This window comes from Maniola jurtina, chromosome 17 (genome assembly GCF_905333055.1).
Source record: "Maniola jurtina chromosome 17, ilManJurt1.1, whole genome shotgun sequence".
NCBI classification, from domain to species: Eukaryota; Metazoa; Arthropoda; class Insecta; order Lepidoptera; family Nymphalidae; genus Maniola; species Maniola jurtina.
This window is the reverse complement of record NC_060045.1, coordinates 10083068-10107783: the sequence shown is the minus strand read 5'-3', so window position 1 is coordinate 10107783 and position 24716 is coordinate 10083068. Positions and strand designations below refer to the sequence as shown.

General features: G+C 36.4%; 4 protein-coding genes across 21 annotated transcripts in view; 3 read left to right on the top strand and 1 right to left on the bottom strand.

Moving 5' to 3' along the window:
* LOC123873790 (kinesin-like protein unc-104) overlaps positions 1–24716 on the bottom strand; it is a 114468-nt gene that overhangs the window by 70912 nt on the left and 18840 nt on the right. The gene's annotated exons all lie outside the window — the stretch shown is intronic.
* Positions 4022–8968, top strand: LOC123873799 (15-hydroxyprostaglandin dehydrogenase [NAD(+)]-like). Its single transcript, XM_045918859.1, has 5 exons — positions 4022–4136; positions 6107–6343; positions 7054–7227; positions 8167–8318; positions 8788–8968. Exons 1-5 carry the CDS (start codon positions 4032–4034, stop codon positions 8966–8968), a joined length of 849 nt encoding a protein of 282 aa, XP_045774815.1. The 5' UTR covers positions 4022–4031.
* Positions 10426–14307, top strand: LOC123873797 (15-hydroxyprostaglandin dehydrogenase [NAD(+)]-like). The gene is made up of 5 exons (XM_045918858.1): positions 10426–10721; positions 11202–11438; positions 12449–12622; positions 13181–13332; positions 14101–14307. Exons 1-5 carry the CDS (start codon positions 10617–10619, stop codon positions 14282–14284), a joined length of 852 nt encoding a protein of 283 aa, XP_045774814.1. The 5' UTR covers positions 10426–10616; the 3' UTR covers positions 14285–14307.
* LOC123873800 (15-hydroxyprostaglandin dehydrogenase [NAD(+)]-like) lies at positions 15350–17589 on the top strand. The gene is made up of 4 exons (XM_045918860.1): positions 15350–15488; positions 15747–15980; positions 16899–17072; positions 17379–17589. The coding sequence occupies exons 1-4, from the start codon at positions 15384–15386 to the stop codon at positions 17535–17537; spliced, it is 672 nt and encodes a 223-aa protein (XP_045774816.1). The 5' UTR covers positions 15350–15383; the 3' UTR covers positions 17538–17589.

Here is a 24716-nt window from a genome sequence, read left to right as displayed (position 1 = left end):
CGGAGTGCCAACGGGCTCATAGTAACATGATAGTAGAGACATGTGGCAACTAAGCCTTTTGAGGTAGCACAGTGCGGAACGTTGCATATTGAAATATTCATGAAGATATGTCCACGCCTTCAGTTCTTTGAACTGAAAGATATACCTACTCGCAGAATAACTTCAATATATTTTTTGCCAATGCTGTACATTGAATTGGTTTTTTTATTGGTGAAAGGTTTGCATTTACCACGAAATGACTTGATACGATGAAACGCTTTTTTAGCTACTGCTTTGCTCTTCACTTTTAAGCATGCGTGTCGCTATATTCTGGACATTCACCTTGTCACTCGCGCTCGCCGCCACCAATCTCAAGTCAGCACTCAGAACTAAAGAGAGAACGGAGAGAGAAAGAAAAGAAGAAGCGAGAGAACAAGTAGAGATAATACCAGCTAAACGTAAGACTAGTCGAGTTGTATGCGGAACAATTTGATAGCTTACCGCATTATTATCCCAAACAAAACTCCTACCATTATGTGATTAATGGGAAGGGGATACGACCCTAAGCAATGAAAAATACGGCGCAGGAAGAGGGAAGGGATTTCAACCCTCCACTGAAACTTATTTGATGCGACCCGCAGTGTTTTAATCTACTACTACTAAAGTGCACTGCCGTTTTGGGGATTTTTTGTTCTGCTACGCTGCAGCAGTTTTAAATAATACTTAATTAAGTTTAAAATCGTGCGGGCATAATCGGATAGAAACATTGTATTAAATCTCTGTACAATAAAACGTGTGTTAAAGCCGTGCACGAGGTAGAATCAGGCATTACTATGTGGAAATCTATGATACACCAAGATCAACAAACTTAATTTGCTATTATCCGCCAAACCAGATAATTGTGAAATTCACTACATTAATGAATTATTTTTATTTTTAAATGGCTTTAGATAGTAAGTCAGACAATATTTATCAATATTTAAGAAAGCATTAGAACAAAACCTTAAGATGTGGGCTTTTCTTGTTTTCGTAACTGTGCTGAGTTTCACTAATAAAGATTTTCTAATTTCTGTAAGGTAAAACGCCCGGTAAGGTATATGGCCCGTTCACCCTCCCGCTAACTACACGTGCAGCAAGCAATAACAACCACTAAACACAACACATAGATATTCTAAAAGTGGAGTAGAGTGTGCTCCACGCACACTTCGGCACCGGAGCATCTTCGGATGTTAATTTCATCCAAGCAATTCTTCAATGCACAACAGCAAAGACACTTTGCTATTGTGCATTGTATATTTTTTTAATGATATTAATCCTCTTTAAAACATATACATTTGTACATTTTGAAAATCAATCTATTTAATATAAGTGCAATTTCAATAGCTGCAGGCAGCTAAATAATAGATTAAAACAAACGGTCCATTTAACACACATTTTAATAGCTCCATAGTGCGAATCAGCACAAAGGCCAAAGGTCAGCTTTCTGTGCCCAATCAATAACTCTCAACATATAGGAAGGTACGAGTAGCTCACTTTTGTCACAAAAGCTTCTATTGTGTGAAACGACGGGCAATTTTTTATTTTTTAGAATGATATTTTCCTCTATGAAAGAACCGAATGAATCGAAGTCTTGCGAAACACCAAAACGGGACAGAAAACTTACGGAATTTGGGAAGTATTCCGTATTTATAAAGATCATGAAAAAGAAAATGATAGAGACAACGTTTCAACGTTAAGTAAAATTAAAATCTGATGAATTTTTAAAACGTACATAATTTTTTTTTATTCATTTTCATTAATCCCAGCTTTTCATATTTTCTTCTTCTGTGAAAGCGCGGGGTCTGTGGGAATGTGCGGGGCGTCCCCATCTCGATTGCCCAGTCGACCTGTCGAAAACTATGCGTACCTAATCAAATAACTTTTGCTGTTTAGATTACGTCGTATAAAAACCAAGTGAATCTTCGTTACCTTGCAATATTCATTCGAAGATGCATAAATTCAGCACAGTAGGTCGTATGTAGATCGTAGAACGTTCTACAAAGACGCCTACACGACGCGACGTCTCTACGCCACAACAATAAAACAAAACCCAGAACGAAAGACAAAGATCTCCAAAAATGTAATCTCTTTGGAGATCTATTGTATCTCATCTCGCATTTCATAAAAAAGATTTTAACGTGTACCTACTTATATTTTGAAAATTATGAAGTTTGTTAGCTGAATTAGGCTTATTTTATACATGCACTTTCACAATCTTTCACAATTTCCGGAAAATTATAAGCGGTCAGTTGCGATCGGACATGCGCACGACTGGTTCCGTACTACACTATGTACGTACAAGATATATTACTATACACTTCTTGAACTTTTGTTACTATTTGTTGTTATAACGGCAATAAATAGACACTGAAAATCCATGTTCATGACATACAGCCCAGCCCGCTGACAGAAAGACGGACGGACGGGCAGATGGACGGTATTAAGGTCTCCGTTGGCACTCTTCAGGTACGGAACTCTTAAAATAAAAATCACTTCTTAATAATGTGCACTCTCATGATTTTGCACAATTTCCGGCAAATAATAACTCAAAATTTAAAAAACCCCCGACACAAAAACCTCTATAAGAAAACTAGAAAAGAGCTTTAGAAAACTAGAAAAGAGATAACTTTCAAACGGCTGATCCGATTTTCTTCGATTATAGCTAAGAACACTCTCAATCAATCCACCTTTCAAACAAAAAAAAAACTTAACTAAAATCGGTTCATTCGTTTAGGAGCTACGATGCCACAGACAGATACAGAGATACACAAACACACAGATAAACACGTCAAACTTATAACACCCCTCTTTTTGGGTCGGGGGCTAAAAACAAAAGAGATAGAAGAACGAAAATTTGAAGTACTTTTGTAACAAATCAAAATGCAAACTAGAGATAAAAGACCAAACAGAATTACCCATTGTCTCAACCAGTGAAATAAAACTCAATATGGAGCGTAAAAAGACTTCTTTCTCATAAACTAGAACAAAAAAGATTTTAAGGTTATTTCGTGGCTAAACAACACATTATAATGTAGATAATGGGTAGGTACATACCACGATTAATTTGATGATTTTTGGATAAAAATATTCCAAACATAAAAAAAAACGGGGTTAAATCTATTACGATGCAGATCTAGAGCCATTAATTAGCGCCCTGAATATGCAACGATGTGCCGTCGTGCGAGTGGCTTTTATGATAATCGCGAGCGCGGCCCTGTCTCAGCAAAAAGCGATCCCAAAGTTTAGAAATCTGCTAAGCTCTACGCTAATTTTTATTCCTTTAATTTCGTCATACATGCACGTAGAATAAAATCAGCCTACAAACTGTTTACTTTTCGATACCAAAGTCATACAAGATCTATAGATGCAAAATTCAAAAACTTTTACAAGAGCTGTTATATAATCGAGTGAATCCACCACTAGTTCTGAATACCTATCAAAATCGGCAAGAAACTCGGCAATGGCTCTTTAAAAAAATGCTAAATTATGACAGCAATCCCGCGCGTTCAATGATAAGCTGGAGGCGGCTTGGAACTGCTCGTTATTACGTTATTTAACTATGTGATTATGTCCGCTCCGTGTCAGTGTCAGTGAGTGTATTCAGGGGGTCCGAGTTTCTATCCTAGGGTTGTGTGCGTTTTAAGCAATTAAATATCACTTCATTTAACGGTGAATGAAAACATCGTGGGAAAATTGCATGCCTGTGAATTCTTGATAATGTTATCAAAGATGGGTGAAGTCTGCCAGTTTGCACTTGGCGAGCGTGGTGCACTACGGCCCAAATTCTTCTGAGAGAAGACCCATTGTCAGTATTACAAATTAATACCTAATACTTATAACAGCGTTTAATAAATCACAAGGCCATGACAATCAATTCCAAAATCAATTATTAATTTCTTGTGATAATTTTTATCAGGACTAGATAGATATAAAATGAGAGATAAAAATATTTACGGTTAAATAATACTTATTTAGTAGATGTTAAAGTTGACGGTTGTGCCCATTCAGTGAAAATGGCAGAAGAGTGGAAGATTAAAGGGAAGAAATTCCTTATAACAGGTGGAGCTTCTGGATTAGGTGCTGCGTACGCTGAAAACTTTCTCAAACACGGTGCAGGGGTAAAACAAAATTGTTCTTGTTTTTAACTGAGATATAGAAAGTGTATTCCTCTAACATCAATGTATAGCAGATATGGTCCAGCATCAGTTTTCCCCTCCAATTTAATATGAGTACCTTGAAGTAAAAATTGAACAGGTATCTTCTAGGAAAGTGTGCTCCATCTTAGGCTGCATCAACACTTGCCAGCATGTCTGATTACAGCCATACGCTGGCCTATAAAATTAACAAAAGAAAATTTAAAAAAGTGATAGGATGTAAAAGGCTCAGTAGTGTAAATTAGCAAGCAGTGGAGACGTCCTTTGGTTTACTAGAGTTTAATCGTAAAGTCCTAGAGATGCATTAAATTTTAAACATATTTCTTCTAAAAGTACCCTTACAGTTAATTAACGAAAATATACCTTACGAGTAGGTAGAGCTGTTCTGAATTTTTAATTACTTTGGAGACATCATTCATTGAACAGTTGGTTAAGACACAGAATGTTTAATACGCCAAGGCAAAATTAGATCAGCTTTCATTTTTACAGTCTTATTCATAAAAATCCCTTATTATAGGTTTAAAACGTTCATTAGCTAAAATGCTCATTAGGCCTATTAAACGTTTCATAACTTTCTTTATTCATAAAGGTTCAATAAACCTCTCACAACTAAATTCTCGCTATAGGCTAGTTTCGCTTTGTTATGTTGTCGTTCTGATGAATTCATAGACAAAATTGCAAAAAAACTGGGCTCTACACAGAGAAGTGACGCAGGTGTGACATTTGTTTTCGGTCAATTGTCTGAGTTCTGGAGGATAGTTAGGTATTATCGTTGGGAGTTTTGTTCCGATTTACTTAATTAAAAATGGAAACAGGAAGGAATTTAGAAATTAGCGTTAGATTTTATTATACTATTTAAAAAAAAAACATGTATAGTAAAAGTGTGTATTAGATACAGTACCTGGACATTCATGGAATAAAATCCTTTTTTCTTTAATTGAAAATATTACAATAAAACTTAAAGCTAGCCTTATTCTAATTATTATACAAATCATGTCCGTGTGGAATGGTGCCAAGAATACTGGCTGCATTTCCACGCTTGACAGCCAGGCTGATCCGTTGCACAAAAAATGAGCCAGCCCTTTTTTTTACCTAAATCCTTCTCGGTTTATGTGGTTAGGTACTGAGCTGCATCACCACCATATTTCTTACGTTAGAAGAAATCACATACCTATATAAAGGAATGATTACATGAAAAGAAACTTCGAAATTAAGTAGGAACTTTTAGGTACCTACTTCACGACGTCCGTCCCTAGCATCTTATGGCAGTTAAAACTTGCAACTCTAGTTAATTACCACAGCTTTTCGAATCCAGAATAAATAACGTACAAATAATAATTACAATGCAATGACACTAGAATCAACCAAAACAAAAATATAACCTCACATCTTGCATATATCAAACAAATTATCAGCTGTTAAGACAAGACGCCGGCCATCTTGTTCTTTAATAAGGGTTTATAGTAGGGTTCAGCCTGTTATAAGTTATGGAGCCGTTATTGAACACTTTTAGCACTATTGAACGTTTATGAATAATGTTTTTGAGAACTTTGCTTATAACAAGCTAATAAAGCTTCTACAAATTTTTATGAATAAGACTGTAAATCTTTAAAATACACTATTACTGTGAAAAAAAAATCAGATTTAATATTAACGATATAAACAGTATGTATGTGTTGATTGTATGACTATCAATCATGGCTAATTCAATGACACACCATTTTTCATATTACAATCCCACAATCCTGATATGAGACACAGATATATTTTATATGTCCTAGAAATTGATAAACATTATTATTATAAATTGTACTGTACTAGTAAGTAGATATTTTTACAGAGATAGGTTTTACATTATAGAAACTGACAAACATTAAAAAATGTACTAGTGATTAGATAATTTGTTTTGTACTATAATGTTTTATGTTCCACAGAATGTAGCCATATTAGATATCGCCGAGGAAGCGGGAACAGAATTCGTAGAAAAACTGAATGCAACGTACAATGATAAGGCGATATTCGTAAAATGTGACGTAAGCAACGAGGAGGAAATCAAAGCAAGCTTCGATGAAGTAGTCAATGCATTCAAAAGGATAGACGTCATAGTCAACAATGCAGGTGTTATGAATGATGCACCAAATGTGTGGAGACTAGCATCTGATATCAATTGGGTACGTACATTACTAGTTTGACTAGTCATACAAGAAGATCTTAAAGCTGTTTTAAGTCTGAGCAACATAGTGCAACATTGAGGCATGCCACAGTGCCACATGCTTGAATAATTAAAAATGTATCAAAAGTCGTTGTCAGAATGTCCGTAGCATAATTTTTTAACAGCACGATGCTGTCTCGGCCTAAATTGACTGCCGCGTGCTGGTAAGCCGCAAACTTAATTTGTAGCATGTTGTTCCTCTGGAGTAAAACAGCTTTTATTGATCATAGTCAATATAATTTATTATAAAAATATAATGTATGTACCTACTTGACATTGGCAAAATGAAACGTCTCAGTAGCACGTAGAAAGAAGATGAATAGACAGCTTTAGAGAGCGTCCTTTGAAATCATCAAATCAAATTCAACAAATTAATATTTCAAATACCACCTTACTAAAAAATATTTACTTTTAAGGAAGATCTGTTTAAATGTGCGACATTCCACTACCAAAGACTACATTGCCAAACATTTTGAGCTTCTTGCTGACTCTTCTCGGTAGTGTACGCATTCCCAACCACTTGACGACTCAAAAGAACTTGTAAAAGTCTATTTGAATAAAAAACTGTACTGTAGTCTTACAGAACATAGTCTCCTCTTCTTCTATCATGATATCTTAACCAAGGTAGAGCTGAGATTCGGAATTTAATTTTTGAGCTTTGTTTTTCAGCAAGGGACTGCCTCCATTACAATGAAAGGTCTCGAACATATGCGAACAGATCAGGGCGGTTCAGGCGGCACCATTATCAACATCTCTTCAGGCGCTGCTCTTACAAAGTTCAGCATCGTTCCCATATACAGCGGATCCAAAGCAGCGGTACTACAATTTGGACGAAGCCTCGCGGTACTTATTCACCATCATATTAAATTTTTTCTTGGGAAACAAATTTAGGACTTTCCTCAGATTATCACTCAATTAGCGATTCATAATCTAATATAAATATATAAAAGAACAGCTGACTGACTGATTGACTGACTGACTTATCTATCAACGCAGCTCAAACTACTGAACGGATCGGGCTGTTTGGCATGCAGGTAGCTATAATGACGTAGATTACGGCTAAGAAAGGATTATTGAAAATTCGACTCCTAAGAGTGTAAAATGGCGGTTCCAGAATTCACACAGAAAATGGTGTTAATAAGCACCCGAAACGCAGCGTACTGGGCGCGCACTTCCGGCGCCTGTTAACTAGTCTCTTAGTCTATGAACTGCGCAAACCTCCAGTTTGCCACTTCTGATTGGACTACTTGTTTTGGGAACACATAAAAGCGTCTTCAGATGACTATTTGATGAGCTTGGGGCCTAGACCAACCCCATAAGCACTTATTCATTAACCCCCGACCCAAAAAGAGGGGTGTTATAAGTTTGACGTGTGTATCTGTGTGTCTGTGTATCTGTGTATCTGTGTATCTGTGTATCTGTCTGTGGCATCGTAGCGCCTAAACGAATGAACCGATTTTAATTTAGTTTTTTTTTGTTTGAAAGGTGGCTTGATCGAGAGTGTTCTTAGCTATAATCTAAAAAAATTGGTTCAGCCGTTTAAGAGTTATCAGCTCTTTTCTAGTTTTCTTGTAGAAAAGAAGGTTAGATAACCGTTAGGTTCATAATATTATGTCAATAGACAAATGTCAAGCTGTCAAGATGGACGTTGCCTAAATACATAATTATTTATTTGAAAATGATGTTTTGGAAAATTCAAATACTTTGGATCGTCGGGGGTGTTATAATTTTTTAATTTACACTTGTTTTACCCTAATTTATTAACCTTTAACATATTTTTAGATACCCGCTTTCTACGCAATGACCGGAATTCGTGTACTAACCTTGGTCTTGGGAGCGACGAAAACGGCGCTGATAGACGACATTAAGTCTAAAACATTCGACGAAGTGATTACAGCGCCAATGCTTCCTTACGTACAACTTGCTGAACAAAAGTAAATATTTTAACTTTATACTACTCTCTCATATTGTGTTACGAATAACAAAACTATATTTCTGTAGGTATAACCAAATATTCCCCGACAAAAACTACCCAAATATTTGTTAAGGCATCATCTCTATCGCTGGCAACTGAGCACTGGTTTCCTCTCAGAGTTTAGGACATAGCTGGCTAATTGCAGATTGGCAGACTTCACATCCTGTTGAAAAAATTATGGAGAACTATCAATCAGGCTCTGATTTTCTCACAATGTTTTCCTTCACCATCAAAGCAAGTATCGCTTAATTGCTTATAGCTCCGAAAATAGGTACATAACAGAAGCATAATACAGTTTCATTAATTTTAAGCCAAGAACCTCAGGTCTGCGTTCCTTATCTACTACTAAACGTTTCAGAAAAGTATCTACACAGATGTTTAAATCATTTTCTCATCCCTTATTAAAAGGATTTTTATATTCTTTACAGTATCGACTCTGCTGTAGCAGCTGTGACGAAAATGTTCGAAGAAGGCACTCCCGGTTCAATATGGCTGTCAATATATAACCGACCGGGGCAGGATATTACTCCCACCATAGACGCAGCCTACGGAGAAATAGAGAAACTTCTCATACCAGACGGCGTCGAGTCATTATATGATCAAAAATAATGTAACGCCTCTTAGTACCTACCTAATTAAAATTGAGTAGGTACAGTGAATAAAAGTTACTTTAATTTTACTGTGTTTTTTAAATGAAAATTTCTTTAGTAGGTGGTAGGTACCGTTGTCATTTGAAACAAGTAACTTTAATTTTACTGTGTTTTTGAAGTGAAAATTTCTTTAGTAGGTGGTAGGGTTGGTACCGTTGTCATTTGGAACAAGTTACTTTAATTTTACTGTGTTTTTGAAGTGAAAATTTCTTTAGTAGGTGGTAGGTACCGTTGTCATTTGAAACAAGTTACTTTAATTTTACTGTGTTTTTGAAGTGAAAATTTCTTTAGTGCCGTTGTCATTTGAAACTCGATGAAACGAAAAAGTGTGATTTGAAATTCGCTACATCACTGATTTCAAATTGTGGATAATAAAATGTATAGTCCATACTAAAATCGTATTTTTGACATGGACACATAAAGTTACAAGTATAAATTAAAAATTTATAACACCCCCGACAAGTGAAGGTTACAGTAACTAGAAAAAAGCTGATAACTTTCAAACGGCTGAACCGCTTTTCTTGGATGATAGCTAAGAAAGAACACTCTCGATCAAGCCACTTTTCAAACAAAAAAAAACTAAATTAAAATCGGTTCATTCGTTTAGGCGCTACGATGCCACAGACAGATACACAGATACACACGTCAAACTTATAACACCCCTCTTTTTGGGTCGGGGGTTAAAAATGGCGCGTGAGAAATAATTTTTTACGGACTATAGGTCAAAATGTGTGAAATATTAAGTTCCTCTTCAAAAAATTATGACAATTCAAACGCAGTTCAATACATTATCAGAAAAAAAGTTTTCAACAGGTTTTTAAATAAAGGTTCTGTAAGTGCAAACTCACAGTTAGCGTCAAAGTGAGTGTGTAATTTTTTGAACATTAAAAAAACGTCAATAAACCAAAGTAGATTGAAGTTTTGTTTGCTATTCGAAATTATCGTTTCGTTAGCTATAACCCATTACAAACACAGGTCAGAGACGGTTCCGATCTTACAGATACTCGAACACTAGTAAATTAAGAAGCTCATTTATCTCGTTAATTGCTGACCTTAATGCTTTTAGGCCCTAGTAATTCGATTAATTGGATACTATCCCAGAGTCCTTTATGAAATATGATAATTGGTATTTACAATTCATAAATCGCTCTCCTTAATATAAGGGTCCGATTATCAATCACCAAAATAATGTTTAAATAAAAAAAATTAATCAATTTGACAATTTCGGAGTTTTGTAATGAAAATGTCGCCAAATGTTAATTTCGTTAGTTTACTTAAAGCGATATCTTAAGAAAAATAAAACTAAAATAACACTTCAAGTCGTTTTATCATCTTTTATTTGTAAAATGACGAAACCATACATAAAACATGGTGGGATTCTTGGCCTCAATTTGGCCTGATTAACTGATAACCTGATAACATTAAATGAGTTTAAACATGGTTGAAATATTATGTAGTTAACAAAGCAACAAATGGCGAACGTGTTCCGCGAACAACATTGTAAAATTACCACTAAAATAAAATTATTAAAGACTACGAGTACATAAGTCAGATAAAGGATTACAATTAAGTTGTAACATATTAAATATATAATATACTAAGAAACCATGGCGCAAGAGTGGAAAATTGAAGGAAAAAACATACTAATAACTGGGGGAGCTTCAGGATTAGGAGCAGCGTATGCTGAAGCTTTTCTAAAATCCGGAGCAGAAGTGAGTATATCTAGGTTTGTAATCTAAATGAAACTATACTTACTTATAGTCCGTATAAAATAAGAACTCACTCACCATTATAACTCTATGTATCAACTGTTATGTCAAAAGTACGGTTCACCTTTAAAATAAGGACTAAAATCGTATTTTTGACATTACAGTTGACATAAAGTTAAAATTGCGAGTGAGATCTCAATTTGTACGCATTATACACACAGTTTTTATGAAATCATTACTTCCGAACCCCTTCACGCCATAATAACTGAACCGATTTGACAGAAAGGAATGGAAATAGCGTCTACCCTGAATTAACATAACTATACTAAGTATTATGCATTTTGTGACATAGGCTACACTTTATCCCGGAAAATCGACGAGTTTCCACGTCTTGTTCATCTTAAATGTGTATGCTTATTCTTCTCAAATAGTTATTTTTAGAACATACTAATAACTAACTTAATTTCACGTTGATGTTGTTAGAAATTAGCCATACTAGATGTTGCTGAAAAAATCGGCAATGATTACGCAGAAAAACTTAATAAGACGTACAAAAACAAAGTGATCTTCATCAAATGTGATGTAAGCAAGGAAGAGGAAATCAAAAATTGCTTCCAAGATGTATTGAATGCATTCAAAAGAATAGACGTCTTAATCAACAACGCCGGGATCATGGATGATTCAACAGATGCGTGGAGAACAGCTTCGGATGTCAACTGGGTATATAAACACGTCTTTGTTAAATCTTCTTTATACATTCTCAACAAATTGAGTAATAACAATACCAATTACAAAAGGACTTTGCCATTAGGCATTGTAAGGTCTACATCTGAGGATGCTTCGGTGTCAGGGCGAAACGTGCGTCGAGTGGTTTTGGGATCTGTGTGGTGCTGCGTGGTGGTGGTGCGTATTGCTTGCTTAGTGGCGGGCTTTTCCTGCATGTTTATCAGTGAGAAAGCGGGCGGTGCATGTCGCATGCTGCATGTTGCGCCATACAGATTGTTTGGATTAGCGGATTATAGCAAATTAAGCTTTTGGTTCCTTGTATATCATGGACTTCCGCAAAATAACGCCTGCTTCTATATTACATAGTTCTCTTTTGTATAAGTAGCTCCTCCCTGCGTAGAATTTTGGCCACTGAATTTTTAAAAAGCTCGAATTGAGCAGATTTGCGGACCAATCATTCAACTTGTTTTTCAAGGTTTCTTCTTGAAACAAGGTCTTCTTTACTATAAGCATTTTTATATAACTTAGATGACTTAATTTATGTACTTGTAAGTATTTTTTTACGCTTCTTGTAACTTGTGCTTGGCTACACATTTCTTTTTATCTACTTACTTCTTTTAGCTTTTCTTTTCAAATAAAAATTTTAAAAAACAAATTAAATTCTCTAAGACACCACCGACACCGGAACACCGGCTTGCCCAAAACGTATTTGTCTCAGAATCGGTTTTTTTATTTAGATACAAATTAACCCTTGACTGCAATATCACCTAGTGGTAAGTGACGATGCAGTATAAGATGGAAGCGGGCTGACCTAGATGGGATATAGCAGTTTTTACTAAACCCATACCCCTTTGGTTTCTACACGGCATCGAAGCGAAACGCTAAAATGCTAGGCGGTACGGCTTTGCCGGTAGGGTGGTAACTAGCCACGGCCGCAGCCTCCTACCAGACCAGATCAGAATTTTAATTTATAAACTCTATTAAAATCTGCCCCATGGTTTCAGCAAGGCCTTGTCTCATTCACAAGGAAAGGCATAGGGCACATGCGTATAGTTGAAGGTGGATCTGGCGGCACCATTATCAACGTTTCTTCGGTTGCTGCCATCGTAAAAGCGGACTTTCTACCCGTATACTGTGCGTCTAAAGCGGCTGTATTACATTTCGGCAGAAGCATTTCGGTAAGCAATCCCAGCAAATTCAAATTTTTAGCAAGTATAAGTTAGCTTAGCGTACATTGTCGCATTAGGACTCCCTGTAAGAATCGTAGGACAGTACTATAACATTACGAACAAAAAAAAACATAGGTACCTTAAAAATTATCATCATCATCAATCCATCGGGATGACTAAGCCGGTTTTCTGTCAGGGGTTTAGATCTACCACACTGGCTAAGTGCGGATTAGCAGACTTTACAAACCTTTGAGAACATGATGGAGAATTTTCTTTTTTTAATATATAAAATTCAAATTTTTCGGAGTCAAGTATGTGCGTTTCAAGCAATTAAATATCACAATTGCTTTAACGGTAAAGGAAAATATCGTGAGGAAATCCGCATGACTGAAAGTTTTCCATAATTTTCTGAAGTCTGCCAATTCACACTGAGCGAGCGTGGCAGACTATGGACAAACCCTTCTTATTCTGAGAGGAGACCCAAGTTCAATAATGGGCCGGCAACGGGTTAGCCATGATGATCTTGTATATACCATTCAATAGATGACGAGATTATTTTAATTTCAGTCACCTGAATTCTACGCTAACACTGGTGTTCGCATACTGACGATATGTTTTGGAGCAACATCTACACCACTTTTAAACAACCTTCAATCCCGGTTTATTGAGCAAAAGTTTACAAACATGCTAAACCCGACCTCTCCACTCCAAGAACAAAGGTAAATCAATACTATTAGCTTCTTAATATCTTCTTTAGTGCTGATTTTTCAATGCTCATAATGGAGGTCTGATACTTTTTATTGTTTCATTGTCTATTTTTCAATTGTCAATTATCTCATGGACACAATATTATTTTCTCGATCTAAGGATCAAAGTAACAAATAGATTATTATTCTAAGAATAAAGGAGTTATTTGCCTAATAAATCCTATCTTTGATTGAAAAATTCAATATTCTATCTGTCGGATAAACTCTAAAATTATGCCTGTTTATTTAAATGTGGATACACACCTGCGCAAGCGCACGTTCCGTGCACACAACACGCATCGGACTCCTATGGACGCGTCACTGTCACTGTGTACGCATAGGTCACGTGTACATCGTAATATTTGTACTCAGTACTCACTCTCAAAAACTCACAAGCATGTGCACGCCGTGACTTGTACAAAATGCACGCGAGCCACTTAAAAAATATATTATTCAGATACAAGTTAACCCTTCAATTTCACCTGGTGGTAAGTGATGATACAGTCTAACATGGAAGCGGGCTAACCTAGAAGGGGTATGGCAGTTTTCATTAAACCCATACTCCTTTGGTTTCTACACGGCATCATACGCTAAATCGCTTGGCGGCATGGCTTTGCCAATAGGCTGCTAACTAGCCACGGCCGAAGCCTCCCACCAGACCAGACCAGAAAAATCGGCATTTACTTGTCAGATTTAGTGGATCACCGCAACATAAAGTTGAACTTAATTTAAATCTTTCAGCGTTGACTCTGCAGTAAAAGCCGTTCTGAAAATGTTCCTCGAAGGTAAACCCGGATCAGTGTGGTTGTCACAATTCAACGAGCCGGGACAGGATATAACAGCAATTTTGGACGAAGCCTACAAGCCATTAGAGAAACTCACGCTACCTAGCGAAATAACTGATGCTACCCAGATTTCTAAATAATAGAAAATAAAATAATATAAGCTTATTGTATTTTCTCTCATTTTTTAAGTGTATTCCAGTGCGCTTTTTTTCCATCATTTAAGACTCCTAGTCAGTTTTTTTTTCGTTTTTTTAACATTGCATCAGGAAGGTTTTTATATAAAAATATAAATCATTCATCATCATTTCTATAAAATAATTTCATTCATTCATTTCATTCGTATAAAATTTGGGTAAAAGTATCAGTCATATGTCATCAAACTGACCTTAGTAAGTAAGCTAACAACTACATAAACATGAAAAAGAGCTTTTCTATTTTGAAAATAGTTCCTGTTTGTAAAATAAATAAATACTTAATCTTTTATTTCAGAGTAGGTCCATAGAATTAAGTTTCAAGTTTGCAATAGATCTATGTAAGTTTGTGTGTTAGTAACATTCCTCGTAATAGATTATGGTAGTAATTTTAGTACTAAATCAATAAATAAATAAAATATCATGGCAACCTGAGCGCCCAGTGGAAAGTTTAATTATTGGGTAGTTTGTCTTATCTGTAATGACACCCAGTGTAATATTAGTGTATTTAAAATGAAATATAAATAAATATACTGGTAATCTATTGATATTTAAAATTATATTATGATTATAACCGAATCTTCGTATTTGCGTTTTGAACAACGTATAAAAAACATGGAACGTAGTCTTTTCTAGATTTTGCATTGCAAACGCCGTTTTTGAGTTTTTCGTATTTTCGTGCCTATTAGAATCGTAAAAAAATAAGACTAACGATTTCCATACACATCGAATTAGCGAATATTAAAAATCAATCTATTAGTTTTTTTACCAAATCCCAAATATTAATAATATGTAACTAACCGAGACAATTTCTTTACAATTTTATATTTTTACTCGTATTTATTTCACTCTAAAATAATCCTATATCATTTACAAAAATTACAATAGAATAGGTAGGTATAAATTCTTATTTTAGACCAAATAAGTGCAATAAGAAATTATCAGACGATGCAAAAGATAACAGAGTATTTATAAAACCGCCACATTTAAAGATACCTTATCACACAGTTCTCATTTGCTAAACAAAAACACAGAAAAGAAAGTAAATATGGCAAAAGAAGGAAAAATTGAAGGTAAAAACGTGTTGATTACTGGAGGCGCCTCTGGACTAGGGGCAGCGTATGCTGAAGCATTCCTAAAATTCGGAGCAGAGGTAAAGCTTTTATAAATAGATAATATACAGTGTGTTTTTATAACTAGGACATTATAGGGAAATTCAAATCAAAACCATTGGACATGTATGGAAACACCTTGGGACCCCAACGTCCATCAGTTTTTAGTGTTCCTTTCCTCAAAAAGATAAAAGGAACCCTTACATGATAACTTGGTAGACAACCTGTCTGTGGGTTGTTCGCTGTTTATATTGATATTTTTAACTTACGGACTTACGGATTAATATACATATTTTTAGAATATAGCCATACTAGACGTTTCTGAAGTGGGTAAACTTTATGCAGACAAACTAAATGAAACTTATAAAAATAAAGTGATCTTTATCAAATGTGATGTCAGCAAAGAAGAAGAAATCAAAAATAGCTTTCAAGAAGTGCTGACTGCATTCAAAAGGATAGATGTTATTATTAACAATGCAGGTATCATGAATGATTCCATAGATGCATGGAGGACAGCTTCTGATGTCAATTGGGTGAGAAAACTGATAAAAATTAAATTATTGTCCAACGAAATCATGATCTCATCGCACAAAATCGTGAATTAATCATTTTCAAGACATTCTGAAATCAAACGTTTAAGCCGTAGGTAGGTACACCATTTTATCATTACTCAGGTGCCTCCACCAATGTAAACAAGAAGTGTGAAGAAGATAATTCTTCCAAGATGATTTAATTTTTTTTCTAATAACAAAGACATTATTCTCCTTCAACAAAAAAATACAAGCCTTTAACCCAATAAGCGATACCACCTTATTCTCGATCTCTACCATATTATACTCTACACAATAAGTTAAATACTCCAAGATTATTAATATTACAAGTATTAATATAGTATAGTAATAAAAACATACTAATTGAATGAACGAAACTTTATCATGCTATCGGCAAGGAGTATAATTAAGGGGACCTGATAAATTCCAAGATAAAGATGAATTAATTCCCTCAAATATTGGTACAAAAACATATACAATAACTAGATAATGCCCGCGGCTTGATCCGTGTAGATTTAAATTTTTGAAAATCCCGGAAAGCTCATTGATTTTCGGTCTCTTAATTGCATAGTGCAATGAAATTTTGCAGATACTTTCTAGGATCGAATAATGTTTCAGTGGTTTACCAGTTCAAAGTAACACATATTCAAGGATTTACAAGGATTTTACAAATCTTGAAACCCTTGTAACTTTAAAACTAGACATTTTTGCAGAAATCTGACAAACCACAGATACAGATATTAGTTTCTAAGATGTGTCTACATAATTTCACTAAGTTTGATTGATTAGTATCCAAATTAGAACCAAACTACGTTGGTCTAGACTCTAGACAGCGCTGGGGAGCGCGCTAGGAAAACTTCTCTAAAAATACTCTTTATACTCCACTATTAATGATTTCAGCAAGGTGTGGTCTCATTCACGAGGAAAGGCATAGGACATATGCGCAAAGATGAGGGCGGATCAGGCGGTACCATTATCAACATTGCGTCTGTTACTGCCGTAGTTAGGATGCAGCATCTACCGGTGTACAGTGGATCTAAGGCTGCTGTACTACACTTCAGCAGATGCATTTCGGTAAGCAAGCGTTACTATAGCCACCGAGCTTACTTGGTCAAATTACCCGAGATATACATAATATTATGTATAGCTACCCACGGTGGCGCAGGCTGGAGGCGGCAACATTTTATATTATAAGACAGAGAAAGAAATATTTATAAGATAGAAAAGAGAATTGAGAGAAAAATTTCAAAATGGCCGCCATGGAAATACAAAAAATCAAAAAGTATTAGGTGATTCTTGTACGATGGTACAGAACCCTTCGTGTGTGAGTCCGATTCGCACTTGGCCGAATTTTTTAAATATTTTTCTTCTACTTTGCAGTCTCCTGAATTCTACGACGCGACCGGAGTTCGAATATTGACGATAAGTTTTGGACCAACAGCTACAGCACTCATGAGTAACCTTGCATCGAGGTTTTTTGATCCAAAATTCATTAATCTGTTTTTTACTAGAAATTCTAATCCTCCTTTTCAAAGGTAAATAAACAACTATTCATAATCACACTAATATTAAAAAGGCGAAAGTTTGTACGAGTATGTGTATGTGTGAATGTTTGAGTAACAACACGCGAAAATTACTAGACGGACTTGGCTGAAAAATGTTCCTTATACCTTGACTTAACACACAGGTTACTTTTTATCCCTTAGGCAAATCAAAGAGTTAGAGATTAAAAATTTAAATCCACGCGCATGAAGTCGCGGGCATCAGCTAGTAATTAGTAAAAAAAGCTGTAGTCTAAAAGTTTTTAAAAATTAAATCATATTTTAACTTTGTTTAACTGTGGAACCCTAAAAGTAAAAATTAAATTCATTTTCAGTATTGACTCTGCCGTAGAAGCCTTTCTGAAGATGTTTCGCGAAGGCAATCCGGGATCTGTGTGGATGTCACAATATGATCAACCGGGACAGGACATAACATCAATCGTGAATGAAGCCTACCAGCCATTAGAAAAACTTTTACTCCCCAAAGGCTCATGAAGATTTCAAATTACATCCCTAATATATTGATTTAATGTACAACTAGGATTGGGGACTTCGTCTGTGTTGGTGTTGGCTGGCGGGCGTGCTCTGCCTTTATGGAGTGTTTTTTTTTGTTAAAGCTCTAAGCGGGGTGCCGTGCGTGTGTCGGCGAGCGCCAGCACAGACGGGGTCTATACTTGTATAGTTTCCCTAACTTGTTACAAATAACTACAAACTTGACATTGGCTAATCTTTGTAAAGCCAGACGATAGAGCAAAAAAAAAACTAGGATTTTGCTAATAAAATGTTTAAAATTATGTACGACATTTAATAAATATTATCTTCCATCAATCCCCGACAACCCATACAAGCGAACTGATTTATTTGGGTGTTAGTACTACTACCGGGATACCGGCCTGTTCACACACGATTCGTGTGAGTGGTAACGGTAGGGTTGAAAGTCTCAGCGAAATTAATCGAGCGGGACAAGTAAAATATTCCCGATCGGCATACTTAGTATGAGATTTTATAACTTAGCAACGTTTCGGCGCCGAAAAACTTTACAGCATTAAAAACATAACCTTAACCAACTTGTTTCAAAGCTCAAGTTTGTCTATACCCAACGCTTTATCCATCTTTATCTTTAGCCAGCGTTACAAGCGAACGCGTTGCAAAATTAAAATCAGTGATATAGAATTTTTGACTTGAAAACAAGCATTTTCAGGTCCATTTTACTTTGGCGTTTGTGTTTCGACCCTCGAATTCTACCAACGTTGGTGAGAAGTACAATCTCATACTAAGCACACGGGACGTGATAAATCCATTTACGTAGGTGTGCTACGACATATGCTACGAAAGTGGAAAGCTGCGCTACGTTTGCTACGACCTTTTGAAATTTGTATTTTTTTGGTCACGAGGTCAAATCTACAGAAAGAGGAAAATGTATCTGTGTGTCTCTTAAATATTATATTATGTACTTATTTAGTAAAACAATACGTTCGAATTAATTCATATATGTCCAAAAAAATAATTTTGTGGTTTTTAAAAATAAAATAGAGAACAGTTTGTGAGAGGTATTGCATGTATGAAACACAGATCACTTTTGTGAATATTACAGATGAAAGCACAAAAACCACGCAGATATAAGTTAATCTAAACATATAGGGATAAACTTACTGACTGACATTTCTTCACGCATAGCTCAAACCGTTGGGTTTAAAAACTAGATATTTAGCACGTAGGTTGTCTTTATAACGTAGACGCTTACTAAAAGGTTTCTCCGAAATTCCACCGGGGTGGGTCAGGCAGTTTTTAGGGTTCCGTACCTCAAAAGGAAAAAAGGAACCCCTATAGGATCACTTTGTTGCCTGTCTGTCTGTCTAACCGTCTTTAACCTATAGAGTACGTCGCGTTGACCTATAATCATGAAATTAGGCAGCTTGGTTATTTATTATTTGTGGTTACATAAAAAAAAAATTAAACTGTGTTCACGAAAAAATTATTTACTAAATGGCGCAGTTGGTCATTAACTTGCAGTGTTCTACATAAAAGTGATAGGTATATTTTGTACAATGGTACGGAACCTTTGTATGTGAGTTGGACTCGCACAAAACCGATTTTTATTTATGACTAGCGTTTGGCTGCAATCAGACTTGCTGGCATATGATGTTGCACCGATGGAGCAAGCTTGCTTAGAAAATGACTATGTGGAGGCGAAAACTGATGTCAGAAAGGCATTCCATATCTTATGAAATAATAACAAAAAAAAAACTTAAACGTCCGTACGTCTGTAAAACGTGCACATCGATTGGTGCGACGGGCCGGCGCCGTTGAAAGCGGCGCGTGACGTCACAGTTATCGACCGCCCACCCACGAGCGCGCATGCGTCCGCCTACCGTACACTTACACTGACGACATGTCATACGACAAAAAGTTGCTACATACTGTAAGAAACAACACAAAAATAGGTATTTACACACAGGTTGCTAAGAAAACCTCTCTTGTGACAGCCAAAAAATGTGTTAAGAAACAAAGTTATTCAAAGTCGGCGTAAAATTGTTACACACGGACAGGACACAATTATATTTGTGTCCTGTCTGTCCTTGTAAAGCTTAGTATCCATTTGAGCAGCATCGACTTAAGGACGAATGAGGCTACGGCCCTGTTCGAACTTTGAGGCTCTTTCGAGCACGACACAACTGCATCTTGACAGTCAGATGCTGCGATTGAATTGAACCATCAAGATGCAAAGTTGACTTGTTTTTTTTTTTTTTCATTTATAGACCAGCGCTTGACTGCAATCAGACCTGCTGGCATGTAATGTTGCAGTCTGAGATGGAGCGCGTTTGCCTAGAAAATGCCTATTCACTCTTGACTTAAAGGTCCCTTTTCTAAAAGCGGGGGGAAAACTGATGCAGGAAAGGCGTTCCATATCCATATTGTCCATTTAATAACTGTTTCTGACCTCTTAAGTAGAAGAAGACTGAAAAGTATGTCTCAAATGTCCGGACGACAAAAAGTATTGTATTCAAGTATTTAAGTGTAGCAAAATGTCTTGAATGTAAACTTACGTTAAAGCCCGAATGCCATTGGTCGCCAGCTGGCTCGCGGTAGTGGGATTGACAGTGTTACATGGATGGAGTTTGTTTTGAAACGGCGTCTTTACAAAGCTATAGTAGAAACAAAGGGTTGGTATGAGGTTTCTGTCAAGGCATGCCTTTTGTTGAGTATCTGGTTTTGTTTTGTAAAGAATTTGTAAGAGTTGACTTTTATATAAACTTTTGAGCATTGACTTATTTATATCAATACTTTTAAGGTTTTTTATTGGTAACTAATAACTAACCCCTAATATTTCCTTTAAATATGAGACATTGTAGCAGATTTTCGTGCTCGGAATTTCGCTTGGTTCCTTAGCCTAATCACTACCCATATTATAACTGCAAAAGTGTGTTTCTCTGATGGTTTACTGGTTTGTTCTTTAATCACGTCACAACAGAGCAACGGATCGAGGTAGTTTTTTGCATGGGTAGGTATAGTTGAAGACCTGGAGAGTGACATAGGCTACTTTTTATCTCGGAAAATCCAAGAGTTCCCACAGGAGTTTTAAAACCTAACTCTACACGGACGAAATCACGGGCATCAGCTAGTAGGTAAAGAAATATGTAATAAATTTTCTATGGATTTTATAATAGGCTCACATAAAACGTTTGTTTATGAACTATTTAGGTCTATTCAGAAGCCTATCCTATTGTATACGGACGGCTATAGATTTTGATTAAACAATCGCGTGATCGAACGGTTAACCACTTAAACGCACGTTATGTTTACGCTACATACACAGTCTAACCTCAATAAACTATTTTTTTAATTAATAACAGGTCAGGTTTGGCATAGTCGTAGTATAATCACAGTATAATCTCAACGGAAACGAAAGTGGCCGATCGCGATGTTGAAGTCTATGACAACAAGCGCCCAACTGCCTCTAAATAAAGCAGCTTTAATCAAGACAAAAAGTTACATTAAACTTCCAAACTGGTTAATTCGGGGTAACCCCGATCGCATACTACGAGACAACCCACAAGAGTTGGAGCCATTGTGTTGCTGACGTTACAATTCGTAGTGCGATCATCTTGATAAATCATATTTCCAGCCTACACTTTCATCCGTGCTACACATTCCATCCCTGCTACACTTCCGTCCGTGCTACACATTGCTGATGTCCGTGCTACATATTCTATCGCTGCTACACATTTCCGTTCTACACATTACAATGCTGCTACACTTCCGTACGTGCTACACATTTCTGACGTCCGCGCTACATATTCTATCGCTGCTACACATTTCTGTTCTACACATTACATTGCTGCTACACTTCCACACGTGCTACACATAGCTTGCTGCTACACTTACATCTACGAGTACGTACAGAACACAAAATTCGTTCTTAGTGAAATTACATATTTCATGATTATATAACATACATTATCTATTACATTTGTACTAACCAAGTCGAACCTTTGCACATGTTTATATAATAACAACCTGATAAATCAGTCTATCAAAATTAATAAAAACAAATGTAAACAAAGTCTTAAAAAAACCTCAGCCGAAACTAAATTGGTAGTCGCAGATTAAGATCAAAGGTTATAACCAATAAAAAGTCATTCCATAATTGAGATTCCAGAAGTGGAGCCTAACCGTCTAACCTCAATAAAGGAAGCGGGAATGCGGGCGTTTAAGGACAACAACCGACTGCTGTGCACGTTAAGTACGTGGCTCCCGTGCACAGCGTGCGTGAGTGCTTAAATTTATTTCTATACATTAAAAATACCAGTCTTTTCCGCAGAGAATTTGCAATAATTTACTAAGAACCCCGGATGGGTTCGGAACTATTCGAGCTTACTTTCACTAACCACGTGAGTCCAGCTGGTATTCGCTATATTTACGAATATTATATTAAAAGTATTTTGTAAAAATATAAAACTAATAACACAGTGGATTTCAATTACATTAAAGGAGTCATCCTACGTACTTGTACTTACTATTACTGCAATAGAAATAAAATTACAAGCGCGTTAAATATTAATCATAATATGTTTTATTGCAATACAATCTTAGCTAATGAGAAGTAACAATAAGGTCTCGGTTAGAGCGCGCTTGCCTAAAAGTTAGCAATAGCTTCTTGCCTTAAAGGTACTCAAGGCAAGAAACATATTGTAAGAGAAACACGTTATGCGATCCAGAATTCCCGATTGTACCCTACTAGCGTCCCAATACGCAGCGCGCGCGGCAATCAGTTGACAGCCTCATTCCTATGCCAAAGCCAATGTCTTTGATTCGACCTCCGATATTATACCGATCGTACATTTCTTTGAAGGTTAATTCGAATCGTTTGTGCGGAAACTAATGGGAAGTGATAGGGATCTTGCCCTTTCAAGGTAAATTGTCTGTAGCTTCGTACGATTATAATACGAATCGAATCACGTTTCTTTATCATCTAGACGGAATTAAAACCACAAATTCTGTTCGAGAGCTATAGGTATATCTGGCTCCTTCTTCGTAATAGAGCGTATCGGACTTTAACCTGAATCTGCTTTGGTATTGCTCGAAATTTAAACCCACCGATACGTAGGTAATGTATAGCGTGTCAAAGTAATTACTTAAATAACTAGGACAAATATGAGAAATGATAAAAAACAAATACTAAAACCGTTACACTAACTGCGGCCATACATGGGTAACTTGAAGTAGGACCGCCTAAGCAGGAGACGACTGCTCGAGCAGTTCACTAAGACTGCACGTGTGTACTTTGTTCAACTATCAACTGTTCAAACTGCCCGTTTATGACAATTTAGCATCTGCACACATACGTGAAACACCAGAAGTAAACTCCAATTTTCTTCATATCAGATCAGGTAATATGGAAAACGCCGTAAAGACGTTAACAGAAAATAGGTAAGTAGGTACGTGTATCGAATAGGTCTCGAATCTCGAGGGAGAGCTACGTTGCCGCAATTTATAGACGTTTTCTTGCAATTTGTGACTCCTTAGTTCGTCCCTCGGTTTGTTTACGATGCATTTCGATGAAAGGATGGACGGAGATGGATATATGAGCGGTCACTGGGAGTAAATGACCGGCCGATGTTTCTTACTTCTTTCTTATGTTGCGGCTACATTAAAGTTAACGTCAATGCCCAAAAACGCCATAATTATCACGATAATCAACGCGTTAAACTGAGTGGCCACACTTGAACGGTTAACGTCTAATGCCAATTGAATTGGGGTTAAAATCGTCTAACGCCAACGGCACTGTGAATGCCGTTGTACGTTGACCGTGGATACATCTACGTTTATGGGGAAATGCCATTAAACATCGCGGCCGTTAATGTGGCCGGGACATTGCAATTAAATGTTTAGCTATTCTCGTCACCACTGAAGATTAATACATCTGTGCTCGTCACAAGTAATCAATACACGATTCCAAGATTAATGTAGCTTAGTTCATATTGATTCAATCAAAAAAGCGACCTTGTGGAATGGAATATAAACAACGCATTTGTATAGAAATCCCTCCGAAATAACATCGCAAAAAATTCATATGATACGGTTATATAAATGATCATTCGGCTAATCCCGTTATCCTTCAGCATTTCATACGTATTCCCTTGGCCTATTCATGTTTAATGGCGATAAAGCTGTTACACGTGAAAAAGGATCCTTTTTTAACCCTGTATGTAAAATACTAGCGGCCTGCCTCGGCTTCGCGCGGAAAGCTTACTACAATTTTCGTAGGGATCCCTAATTTTTCGATAATATAATAAAAACAAGTGTAAATTAAAAATTTATAACACCCCCGACAAATGAAAGTTACAATAACTAGAAAAGAGCTGATAACTTTCAAACGGTTGAACCGATTTTCTTGGATTATAGCTAAGAACACTCTCGGTCAAGCCACCTTTCAAACAAAAAAAAAAAACGAAATTAAAATCGGTTCCTTAGTTTAGGAGCTACGATGCCACAGACAGATACATAGATACACAGATACACACGTCAAACTTATAACACCCCTCTTTTTGGGTCGGGGGTTACTGAGTGGATTTGACTCCACTCCAACTTGCTCCAACAATGCGCAACTTTACTTATACATTGGCATAATATTGTAAATAGAATATTCGAAAAGAGCATCCCAAACCAGTACAGA

What these genes read in the sequence shown, in the direction of transcription:
- LOC123873799 (XM_045918859.1), top strand. Translation starts at nt 4,032, where the DNA reads ATGGCAGAAGAGTGGAAGATTAAAGGGAAGAAATTCCTTATAACAGGT. An exon ending in TTCTCAAACACGGTGCAGGG is followed by an intron (nt 4,137 to 6,106) that starts GTAAAACAAAAT and finishes TATGTTCCACAG; the next exon opens with AATGTAGCCATATTAGATAT. An exon ending in AATTTGGACGAAGCCTCGCG is followed by an intron (nt 7,228 to 8,166) that starts GTACTTATTCAC and finishes ACATATTTTTAG; the next exon opens with ATACCCGCTTTCTACGCAAT.
- LOC123873800 (XM_045918860.1), top strand. Translation starts at nt 15,384, where the DNA reads ATGGCAAAAGAAGGAAAAATTGAAGGTAAAAACGTGTTGATTACTGGA. An exon ending in TCCTAAAATTCGGAGCAGAG is followed by an intron (nt 15,489 to 15,746) that starts GTAAAGCTTTTA and finishes ACATATTTTTAG; the next exon opens with AATATAGCCATACTAGACGT. An exon ending in CAGCTTCTGATGTCAATTGG is followed by an intron (nt 15,981 to 16,898) that starts GTGAGAAAACTG and finishes TAATGATTTCAG; the next exon opens with CAAGGTGTGGTCTCATTCAC.
- LOC123873797 (XM_045918858.1), top strand. Translation starts at nt 10,617, where the DNA reads ATGGCGCAAGAGTGGAAAATTGAAGGAAAAAACATACTAATAACTGGG. An exon ending in CAGCTTCGGATGTCAACTGG is followed by an intron (nt 11,439 to 12,448) that starts GTATATAAACAC and finishes CCATGGTTTCAG; the next exon opens with CAAGGCCTTGTCTCATTCAC. An exon ending in TCTCCACTCCAAGAACAAAG is followed by an intron (nt 13,333 to 14,100) that starts GTAAATCAATAC and finishes TAAATCTTTCAG; the next exon opens with CGTTGACTCTGCAGTAAAAG.